Consider the following 12,134-nt stretch of genomic DNA (forward strand, 5'->3'; position numbering starts at 1 on the left):
TGATCACTATAGTGGCAATTGTGTGAAATTGAAAACGTTGCATTTTGGTAATAAAATTAATAAATTTTCTCAAAATTTTGCCCGGCTAAGCCTTCAAAAAGTTTACCGATTAGTTTGAACTCAAATATCTAATCATATAAACTGTTTGAAAATTATTCCATTAAATATTTAGAGATAACATTTAGATGCTGTGTATATATATATATATATATACCACGGCCGCGATAATCGGAGTGGATAAGATTTCCAGAATAGAAACTTTCTAAAAATTATAATATTAATTTTCTGAAGGAAATCAAAAGAATTTGCGAGGAAAGTAACGTTATGTAGCGCAAGTGCACGGAAGGGCAGTGCTTCCAAAACGACAAACGTGTCCCCAGACGCGCATATTAAGTGGGAAAAGCAGACTCAAAGATTTGGGTCAGTGGGGGACGGTGATACAAAATCGACACGTGTAGGGTTGGCCCTACTCTTTTTCAGATCGTACGGTGGAATCTAGCTGAAAAGAGGCCAGTTGTATCGGTGTTTCCATTTACGTGACAGCTTACAGCTTTGCCTTTGATTGACATACGTGGGGTGGAGGGCAGAGCACCTCGTGTCATTATCCGTATCCTGATATTCTCCCCCGATAAAGAACGATAATAATTAATTGGGTCCGCCTAAGTTACATTTAACGTAACTTACGGCTGACCCACAAATTATCATTTTACACCCTATACTCTATATTATTTATTATTTATTTATAAGTATTATAAAATTTTCTGTCTTGTAAAATTTCGTTGAACAAGGGATTCAACGAAATTTTATAAGACAAAACGTTTTATAATTCTTATGAATAAATTATAAATAATATAAAGCATAGGGGGCTAATTGATATTTCAATTTATAAATATTTTGGATTTAATTAGATAAAAAGATTTTATAGCCGCATGCCGTCCGTGACATTATTATATATTTATATTAATTGGATGATCAATTTTACTAAATTATCGTAGAAGCCCTTGACGGGTGAGCACGGCCGCAGCATCCGCAAGCGACTATTCGGATTAGGTTCGAGCAGCTAGAGGTAGCTGCCTGAAAAAGCAGATGCAATATGATTGAACGCACATTGTCTGGCTGTGCCACTTGTGGGTTGCTTTTGAACTGTCGGACAAAATTAGGCAGCCAGCAATTTGTGAAGCTTTTAAAGTTTTACAATGGATGGAATTTGAAACTTGTAAGGAACCAATCAAAAAGAAAATGGAAGTGCACCAGTAGCAACTTGCATTAATGCAAGATTCGTCATGCACGTCACACTAAAGCCATTGACAACTTGATGATCATTGTCAAAAGTCCAACACGATTTTCATAAGAAAAGAGAGACGTAACGTAACGATCATCTTCTGAATTTAACAATTCGAATGAAGCAATGTTTTGATTCAATCGTAGACAACAGCTCGAATGGAAAATCGGCCAAACCCTTAAGTTATTACAAGAACAAGAAAGGTGTGGCCGTTGTGTTTATTGCATTATTTAATAATAATCAGCGTCGTTACAGGATGTTTCAAACGGTTCCTTTCTTCCTAGAGTGCAATTCACTACGTAATAGGTCCATCCAATCAGAGGATGTTCAAGTTTGCCAGAGGCAGCAGCTCCAAGCTCCAAGCAGATAGATCATCGTAACAAAAGTTTTTCATATTTCATGCATCGATGACTTTGTACGCCTAAGTTTATTTACATTCCAATTCAAGAATGAAACCCAAATTTGCTGAAACACAAACCATTGAAAACGACATGATTTCACACACCCAGACCATTTCGAAGAATGAGCCTCAGCCGAAACCGGTGAGATGCTACGCATTCATCCACACAGCATAACTCTGTAAGATTTGATCCCCACAGAAGCATAAGATCATTTACGATAAAATGCATAAATGAAGTGAAATCAAGGTGATGCATAACAACATCATACAAATGGCTACTTAGTTCATTACCAACAATTAAAATCGTTCTTGAAGTTTTCAAGCAGAGACATGATAAAATGCATTAACAAAGTGAAATTAAGGTGATGCATAACAACATACTCCATACAAATGGCTACTTAGTTCATTACCAACAATTAAAATCGTTCTTGAAGTTTGAGCAGAGACAGCTCTAAACTAGAAACTGAACTAATTAGGACCTACATCACAAGTTCCAAAGCAGATATTACGATCTAATTGGGATGGTTGCTGTAAAATGGCCTGGTCAGTTCTGTGACCAGGGCTCCTCTGGGAACCATGTTCAGTCCTCGGCTGGAGGTGAACGACTGCAAAACAGAGAGCATGGAGAGAAATATGTCAATTAAAGATATGATGGCTAAAAAACAAGCAGAACATAAATCAAAGATGACCAAACAAACCTGCGGTATCTCTCATTGATAGGGCTGTCAGCTCCATCATAACCAGGGCTATCCCTAGGTTCAGGCATTGAATTTGGACTGGGAACACGACCATTGTCAGGGCTAGGCCTCTCTCTTCTATAGGGACTTCGGCTGCCTCCACGACCATTTTCAGGACTAGGCCTCTCTCTTTCATATGGACTGCGGCTGGGGCCACGACCATTGTTAGGACTAGGTTTCCCCTTACGATAAGGACTAGGACTGGATCCATGACCATTCTCAGGACTACCTCTGTCCCTCCGATAAGGACTACGGCTAGGGCCTCGACCATGACCAATAGCAGCTCTCTCTTTCTTGTAAGGACTGCGGCTGGAGTTACGACCGTAATCAGGGCTACCCCGATCCCTCCTATAGGGACTTGGGCTTCTAACACGACCATAATCAGGGCTACCCCTCTCTCTCCTGTAAGGACTTCGGCTAGAGCCACGGCCATAATCAGGACTACCTCTTTCCCTTCTATAGGGACTTGGAGATCTCCTCCTACCCCTATCTGGTGACCTATCACGATTTCTATCAGGACTGTGTCCATTTCTCCGGTCATCGTCATCACGAACTGCATATTCCACTGAAATAACTCGATCCGTCAACTTGCTGTACAAAAACAACAGTCCAGTATGATTATTTAAAAAACCAGGGACAGTTGAGAAAACTGTAATTCAGACCCAAAAAAAAAAAAAACATAAATAAGACTAATTAAAATCTACCTCATGTTTGTAGCATCCAATGCTCTGGTGGCATCCTCCTGCACTTCATATTGAACAAATGCAAAATTCCTTCTGATCCTAACACTTATTATTTTTCCATATGGCTCAAAGTGCCTTTCTAAGTCCCTGGTGCGCGTATGATATGGATCAAAATTAATGACAAACAAGGTCTTTGAAGGTCTTGTATTTGTTGAAGGTCTTCTTGCGCTTGAACCCCCCCCAGGCCTTCTGATTCCTCGTTCATGCTACAACACAGAAAAAAAGAGCTTAAATAAGATGATTAATCAACACTATAAATATAAGATTAAAGAAAAATATCAATATTAGAACTAGCAATGACATTACCTTTGTCCATTCAACACGAAGTCTGCGTCCCTTACGACCGAATTCAGTTCGATCGAGCCCTCGAATTGCATCCTCAGCATCTCTCTCATCATCCATATAGATAAATGCAAATCCTACATTACAAGCAAGAAAATAAACAAGGTTTAATAAACATTTTTTTTTGTCATTTTCTATGAATGTTAACAACGGGACAACAAAGTTGAGGATCCTCCCACCAAAGGAATCTTCACTATGAGATGGCATTTTCCTCTTCAGCAACATACAAACCACCTAAACTCCTACCTCAGAATAAAAAATTTGGCAACCTCCGTGAAATCTATAAACTAAGTGACCAGCAAAAGTAGTAACAGACCTTCTGAGATGTATTAAGTGATGTCAAGGAACAAGATTCCAAAAGTGGATGTCTCATGGGAGGTCAATGGATAGAGTGCCTTCCCCATCTATTCTGTTGCCTCTGCTGTGAGGTCGGCAATGTTTCTAGCTTGAAACATGTCTGAAATTGGAGGCTGGGCAAAAGTCATGAGGAATGAAAAGGCAATAAAAATGTGGGATGGTTGTGCCTTTCCGGATGAGAGTGACTCTTCTTGAGAACAAGAAGAGGATGCTCGTCACAGGCAGTTAATGAAATTCTGATGTGTGCATCCATTAGCCAGGAGTATGGATATCCCAAGAAAATCCTGCGTCAAAGAAAATGTTGAGTATGGGGGTTTATGTTTCAAAAAAGATACTTGCTTTTTTTCTCAAACATATCCTGAACCCCCACTGGATCTCAACAAGGGATAGTTGCTGTTTCCAAGTACACGCTCTGGATCACGTAAGGATATAGAGCTGAACGATTAAGACGATGAAACTGCCACCTTCATGGATGGGACATAGGACCCACCAGACTGCCATGTCACTGAAGGACGTCACTGCCTTTATACGAATTGTGTGGTGTAAAGGATCATCTATGTCCTTTCAAGATAATACGCTGACAGATTATAAGGATTGAGATCATTTATGTTTTTTCATGCGTGGAGTTCAATTACACATTATATGGATAAAGGTCATTTTAAATCCACAATGATGAACACATTCACCTACTACACCAACTTACAAAATAGTAGTTCCATTCAAAATATGACCATAGAACGTACAACATAGCAAGTACTCAAACAACATCTTTTGCACGTTTCTTCAATTGGGGGGGGGGGGAGTTCAAATACAGCAGAACCTCAATAAATTAACAGCATCAGGACCAACAAATTTTATTAATTAAGCAAATATTAATTAATCAAGTTATAATTTGGCATGTTGACCCAAGTGGAGATTCGCAAAACCTATTATTTAATAGAGGTTTTTAATTTATCAAGGTTCTACCATACAAGAGTTTGGTTTGATAAGCACTGCAACACAAAATCATTTATACAACATAAATTAAATTATTTAAGCTCATTTCATAAAAGACTGCAAACTTTCTGAAACTTTTTTGTCGTGATACTATACTATTAAAAGTTTTGATACTCAAAATCGGTGATGTTTTGAAGTTACAAAGTTCTTTAAAAGATTCATTTGCTTGCCTGCGATAATAAATCTTCCATGTCCCTAAAAACTCATTCAATCCTACAATTTCTGAGCAAACTTTACATTTCTTGTCCAGCTAACTTTCAACAAGAAAGCTGCAATAATAGCCTAACAAAACCATAATAGAACAATGTTAGGAGAACAGGCAAGCTTACCAGACTTCATATCCACTCTATCAACTTTTCCATATCTTCTGAAAAGCCGCTCCAGATCAGACTGACGAGCATCATACTCAAAGTTCCCACAGAAGATAGGCCTCATCATAGCTACTAACAAAATGAGACAAACTTTTTACTGCATTTCTTAAGTAAAAATGAAAAAAAAAAAAAAAACAAATACCACAAGAACAAAGCACTGGTTCTTAAGATATATTGACCAATTTACATCAATAGGAGACAAAATCATCATTTCCCCATTCAAAATTATACAAAATATTCACCCATTTCCTTTACATGCTCTTGTAATATACTTAAAATCGGTTATTTTCCATAAAGAAAACAAGCGTGAAATCATCTTCAGGCATAAGGCGAATAAATGTACAGTAAATTCTACATGCCATAAAACCAAAGATATGTTATAGCAATTTTTTATTCATCATACAAAATCAATTATATCACAAACAAAGATGTAAAAGACTAGCAAGATCCAGATCAATTGTACAAAAAGATTCAGATAAACACCAATCAAGATCTAGATCTACAGTAAAACAAATCATAAAACTCAGATCTGAGCATATCTTGACGCTTAGTACTAACAAACTGAAGACAAACCGTAACAACCAATTGAAATCCTTAAATCTACCTACTTTTCTTTCCTTTTCTCGCGTTTTCTCGGTAACCGAAACGCTAGAGAATACGAACGAAATTTAACAGTTAAACGGAAGGAAAGAAAAAAGTTAGTGAGCCGTTCGGAGTTTACCTTCGAAAGCGGCGATTGATAGCTGTGAATGTGATCTTCGAAAACCTAGAACGTAAAGTCTTCTAGGGAGATATTTTTTTTGAACCGGCCAAACAGAGTGTGAATAAACAATTAACAGATAATGACATTGATATACGGAGACCGATTTAGACATAGCCTTTTCTTTCTTGTTATTTACCAAAGTAGCCTTTTTGTTGAAAAGTTCGTAAATTCAAAATTGACCCCAAATTGATCGTATTATTTCACATTTACCCCTCGTATTATGACCCATCATATGTTAGTGCACCATCATATTGTAATTAAGTTTTATTTTTTTAATTTTACGTTTAACTTTTTTTAATGTTTCATTAGAGAGTACAATATAAATAGTGATAAATATAATAAAATATGTACGATAAATAAACTCAGCAGATTACTTGAACTCTTAACTTTATTTTTTTAATTTTTTATTTAGCTTCCTTAATATTTGAATCTGGATAGCCAACCAAGTAAAACTATTTAAATCAACTCAACCAATCCTTTGGGGGCAAAATATAATAATACTTATAATATAAAATTTAATGGTTAAATATTTGAGTTTATGTTCGGCAACTAAAATAAAAATATTTATATTCTGCACTCGGCTCACCGAAACTCATATCCATGTGAGTGAGTGAGAAAATAGTTTATGATATGACTAATGTGTGATTCTCGTCACGTGTTAGAAAATTAACATAATCTTAGAATTATTTATGTCGGTTTTTATATATCTAAATAATATAATTAATCATGTTTGACATACAAATATAATGGGTACAATAAGTCAATAGCTTAATTATCTTTTACAAGTGGTAATAGCAGATTATGATTCATCATCACAAATTGACAAAAGAGAAAAAGTCACCGACTAATAAACAGTACTTAATTACTGGGCATGAATGGGGCATTTAGTGAAAGGTGTCTTTATGAAGAAAAGGTATTTAATTTGGGTGCAAAATGAAATAAGGATTTGTGGAATCGCGATGTATAAAATAATAATTTAGGAGGCAGGGGTTTTTCTTAATAAGATAATAAATCAATAATAGAGAGAGAGAACGGGGCGGACAAATATAAATAAAAAAATAAAAATAAACGAAACTTCAAGGGCAAGTTGCTTGCCATGGGCCCAAGTGCTCCTACCAATCTGCGCTGTAGCAAAAAATATCTCAGCAGCGACGAGTTGGGAGACTTAAGAGTGAATTCGTACACTGGTCTGAATATTTCATCACATCTCATTTATCTTTTTATCATTTTCAGTGGCGAGGCTAGCAACAATTTTTTTGGGTGGGTTGGATTGTTTTAATTAATATTTTTTTTAATTGTTTGAGAGAATTTATTAATAAAAAATTAAAAAACGCACTTAATAAAAAATAGAATAAGTCATTTTTTTAGAATATTTATTTTGTACAAAGGAAATTATTGAAATTTGTAATTGCTATTTAATTTTAATTTTAAAAACTTAAACTTAGACAGGGAGTAAGATTGGTAAATTGTGGACCTGAGCAGGGACTTAAAAAACCCAGGGCCAAGCTCTTATTATTATTAAAAAGCCCAGGCCTTTTAAAAGCTTAGGCTGGACCTAGGCTTAAAGGGTATGGGCTTTTCATTATTTATCAAATACATTTTTTTAAAGTAAAAAAAATAAAATTAAAGAAAATTATCCAATACGAAATAGAATAATAATTTAATACATAAAATATTAATAACATAATATAATAAGTCACAAATTTTAATATATAAAAATATTAATTTAATATTTTGAGTTATTTTTCTTATTTTAATTTGATTTATTTTTTTATTTATAAATACAGATTTTGTAGGACCTTAACCCAGCCTAACATATGCGGGCTTTATAATTTTCAGCCATATTTAGACCCAACTTATGCGGGTTGGGCTTCAAACTTGCAAGCCAGGGCCAGGGATGGGTAGATAGTTCTATGATGACTCAGTCATGATATTTGAATCATAATGAGTTGAATATGTTTTCAAATTATAAATCTGTTGAAACTTCACCTATAAATTTTGTTATGGTGCAATCCGGATCTTAGGACCTATAAAAAAGAAAAAAAAATGAAAATTTCAAATGCTATACGTATAACAATTTGGATTTATCTTGAAATAATTGCAATTCTTTCTTCTTCTTTTTTCATCATAATACTTATAGAGACTTGAACTTCTTTACACATGTGTAAAGAGTGGGGAAAAAGAAGAAGAAGTGGTTTATCACTTGATTTATGATTCCAAACTTGGTATTTGATTTAAGTGCCATCACAAAAATTTTTAAAAACGAGTTATGTGTGATGGAAAAACTTCAGGTATATATGATAAATTATCGATGGTAAAATTTATTTGTTTTAAAGAAATTATCATGCTTACCAAATAATGTTGTAATTTCATTATCCACAAATGATAGTTTAGTTGATTAGCCTCTTGTCATAGAAGTAATATCAAATATCAACGGTTCAAATTCAAGCAGTACGTTAAACATATATAAGTTAGCATCATATGTATATATATATATATATATCAGTGACCAATATTGACGAAGGAATTAATGCTATTAATTAGAACCTCACAGACTAAAGGACTAATGACGTAAAATTCTGACTTGACAAGTGTGATTCAAACTTGCGACACCATGAAATAAACCTATAGCTCTAGTACATATATATATATCAAGATTGATTGTTGTCATATACAAGGATCGAAATGGCCATAATTGCCTTCTTGACGATGATCTGCATAAACACTGCTGCTGAAAACGAGTTGATTAAATATCTTGAACGTGATGACGAAGCTCTTGTGCATGAGAACCGAGAACAGCAATTTCAGCTCTGGCCTTTACCAGCTGGCTCTCCGCATTGTGTATCTGTTGTTGCAGAAGGCTGATCATTCTAACACATCCGTAAACTGGATCTTGAACTCGACACTCTGCCTCAATGCAAATGGCATCTGCTGCTTCCGCTCGTAGCTCCACTGGCAGGTCCTGTTTCATTAATAACGTAAGCATTTAAATAACTCAAAACAATTGGCGGGTTTGAACTCCAGGCCTCTTGTATTTTACCAACTAAACTAGTTCGCTTCCACAAAATATTTGGTATTTTTTAGATTATAAAACTTGAGCAAAGAAATAAAATTAACTAATGTACACAGCATACACAGGGTTTGTAAAATATATTGATAAATAATACCTGAAGCATATTTCCAACTTTGCTGGAGCCATAGATTTTGTGAACGCAAGCGAATCTATGAGGGTCATTGGCAGGGAAATAAGGAGCGAAAATGCAATCTGACGGGCATCTTCTTCTCAGATGTCTGCAAGCTGCACAGCGACTAGAAGTTGACATAATCGCTTGCAAATATCTTTACCAAGTTACGTAACCACAAAGATCCTCTCGAATGTTTCAGATATTTTTCTTCTTTCTTGAGGAAATCTAAATGGAGATTTTTTTTTAAAGGGTTTTAAGAGATTTTGTAATGTTATAGCTTGTTCATGGTATTTGTATAGCAAGTGTAATTAGCTCTTTGAGAGATTTTCCAACGGCTATTTTCCATTTTTGAGAATTTGGAATTTGAGAAAGGAAAGTTTGGGAAGATGAAAATTGACTCCTATATTATAGGAGGAATTAGAAGATTTGCAAATTGGGAAGAATAGATTTTATTTTTTCCCTTTTTGGGGCAAAAAAAAAAAAAAAAGGTCAACACGGTTGGGCCTTTTGGGCCTTCCATACAATGGCCTTACTCCACTTTAGACATCATGATCAGTAAAAATTCTTTGGTACGAACATTCGTAATTTAGGAAATCAGAACTTCACTTAATTATCTTTATTTAGTATTTAGTTGTTAAACATGACACACACAAAAAAAAAACGATTTTCATTGGTTTTACGTGGACACAATGTAATGCTGGATCGCATTGCATTGCATTGTTTTTTACAATAATGAAAATAAATATTGAATGCAGCTTATATGTTATTCAATAGTATATGTGATTTTTTAATCTAAAAAATATGTTATATACTTGATTTTTTTGGGTCCGGTTACGTTAAAATTACTTTAAGATAGAGTACCTTTTTATAATCACACGATTAAAGTTATAATGAGTTTTTATTGTTTATCATTTTGTGTGTGTGATTGTGATTCGTGTTCTACCTTAGAGCAGCTCTAAGGTAGATATAGCCGATTTTTTTTCATATAAATATGTATACATGATGATTTTATTAGGTCAGCATATGAAGTCAATGCTTATGCACTTCTGATAAAGTCTATCCCAAAATTTCAAGTCCAGTGTCTAATTAAAAATATATATTAGAAAATAAATTGGCCAAACTCTTGAGAGCAAAGACTAATTACTTAATCAATTTAATAGAAACGAGTTATTATTAGCTAATTAAAACTTCTCAACTATGAGTTAAAAGTAACTTCACTCGACTTATCTAAAGCAAACAGTCTAATTCTCAAGTGACTTGAAAAGAGGCAGCCTTTTATTTAGGGTAGACACTGGAATTTATGGCTAGGTAGAACATTTTAGAATAGCACTGTTTTGCAATAGCACTGCATAATTTTTATAAATAATTGATAATTATTATATCTTTAATTTCAGAACAGAACTGCATAGATAATAAACAGAGATGGCAATCAATTTGAGAATTTTAATTAATCTTTAGACTACTTTTAAAACCCAATTAAGGCTTTGTTATAACTTTTCAAATAAAATTTATTTAAGTTGAACTTTTATTAGTAGAACTTTTATAAATAGAACTTTCACTAAAAAAAATTTAGCTGTTTTGTTGTTAATAAGAACTTTTATTAAAAATTACACAAGTTTTTTAAAGTTATGCTATGAAATAAATAATATAAGATTGTCAAATAAATAAATGATATTTTAGATAATTAAATATTTTTAAAAAATTTTTCAATCTCTACTTCCAAAAGTTTAAAATTTAAATTTTTTATAGTAGAGACAAAATAACTTCTAAATTAAATAAATATTTATGACATTAGATAAATCATATTAAACATGTATTAAATGTATCTTCTGTGTCTAATAATTATATCTTAATTTCGAATTAAGAGGTATTTGTTGTTTTATGCAATATAACTTTAAGTAATGTTTGAAAACCATGGGCAGTACGCCAGTACCTGGTTTTGCATTGTAGTAACTGCGGTTTTATGATTTGGCATGGTGCAAGTTATTTTGAGTTAATTAATAATTATGTGATAAGTTCAAATTTATTACAATTTTTTTTATTCTTCTGAAAGAGAATAATTCATAAATTTCATTAATGGTGTTACTTCGTAAGATGCTTTTCTTCGAGGCAAAAAGCCGGCCCAATTGGCCCAACAAATGGAGCGCTGCGACGCGGGCACGTTGCTTCCACTGACCGGGACTCACGGGCTTTGTAAGAGACTCCCCGTTACTCTTCGGCAATGACTTAAAATAGGTTTAAGTTTTTATTTAATTTCTAAAGTTTTGAAAATCTAAGAAGAAAATGGAATTATTGGGAAGTATATATTTTAATGTAAGAATAATTATATATTTAAATCAATAACAATGAACTTGTAGGTACTAAATTCTTTATTTTTGCCCTATTATTGTGTAATAAGAATTTGTTGGAGAAATCTAAGTTATTATAAGTACTTTAGACGATTAGAAGTTAAGTGCCAATGATTCTTTTTTTTTTCCCCAAAAAAGTTTAACTCATTAGTGATGAAAAATTAGCGACAAGTGGCAATCTATCACCAACAAAAATGATTAATCGTTATTACTGTTAACCGTTAGTAGTTAACAATTAATGATAGTTGTCGTATTATTTTCCTAGAAAGTTGTGTCGTTTTCTTTTCAATAATTATATGGTCGTAATAATCAAACTATTAGATCGTTTTTCCACGTGTAAGCTGAATAATATCTACAGAATATCTGGAACATAATTATTTTCTTCTCAATCATTAAATAATGTTAAAAAACATAATTAAATATATTCAGGAAATCATTTTAAAAAAATAAAAAAATCAACTTCATTTAACTCTCATATTCTAAAACCATTTTAATAAACTAAAAAAGATTGAGTACTATAATTTCAAGATTTTTTTAATAATTTCAGCAATTAGATAATTGTCAATTTTCCACATTAAAAAAAGCAAATAAATCCCAAAATAGAAAACAA

The 12,134-nt window shown here is 33.4% G+C and overlaps 2 protein-coding genes across 7 annotated transcripts; both read right to left on the reverse strand.

The window, feature by feature from the left end:
• Positions 1-1,945: 1,945 nt before the first annotated feature.
• LOC102619264 (serine/arginine-rich splicing factor RS40) lies at positions 1,946-6,094 on the reverse strand. 6 transcript variants are annotated; one of them, XM_006490262.4, is made up of 6 exons: positions 5,950-6,094; positions 5,187-5,297; positions 3,469-3,581; positions 3,124-3,368; positions 2,381-3,010; positions 1,946-2,287 (listed from the first exon to the last, which is right to left on the reverse strand). In XM_006490262.4, the coding sequence occupies exons 2-6, from the start codon at positions 5,293-5,295 to the stop codon at positions 2,263-2,265; spliced, it is 1,122 nt and encodes a 373-aa protein (XP_006490325.1). In that variant the 5' UTR covers positions 5,296-5,297; positions 5,950-6,094; the 3' UTR covers positions 1,946-2,262. The 6 variants fall into 6 exon arrangements, with proteins under 6 accessions (XP_006490325.1, XP_006490326.1, XP_052289380.1 ...); XM_006490263.4 differs by having other exon boundaries at positions 5,187-5,300; XM_052433420.1 differs by lacking the exon at positions 5,950-6,094 and adding an exon at positions 3,821-4,145 and having other exon boundaries at positions 5,187-5,300.
• Positions 6,095-8,728: 2,634 nt separating this feature from the next.
• Positions 8,729-9,314, reverse strand: LOC102608193 (LOB domain-containing protein 23-like). Its single transcript, XM_006490406.2, has 2 exons — positions 9,159-9,314; positions 8,729-8,953 (listed from the first exon to the last, which is right to left on the reverse strand). The coding sequence occupies exons 1-2, from the start codon at positions 9,312-9,314 to the stop codon at positions 8,738-8,740; spliced, it is 372 nt and encodes a 123-aa protein (XP_006490469.1). The 3' UTR covers positions 8,729-8,737.
• Between the last annotated feature and the right edge of the window lie 2,820 nt (positions 9,315-12,134).

This window comes from Citrus sinensis, chromosome 9 (genome assembly GCF_022201045.2).
Source record: "Citrus sinensis cultivar Valencia sweet orange chromosome 9, DVS_A1.0, whole genome shotgun sequence".
Classification (NCBI taxonomy): Eukaryota; Viridiplantae; Streptophyta; class Magnoliopsida; order Sapindales; family Rutaceae; genus Citrus; species Citrus sinensis.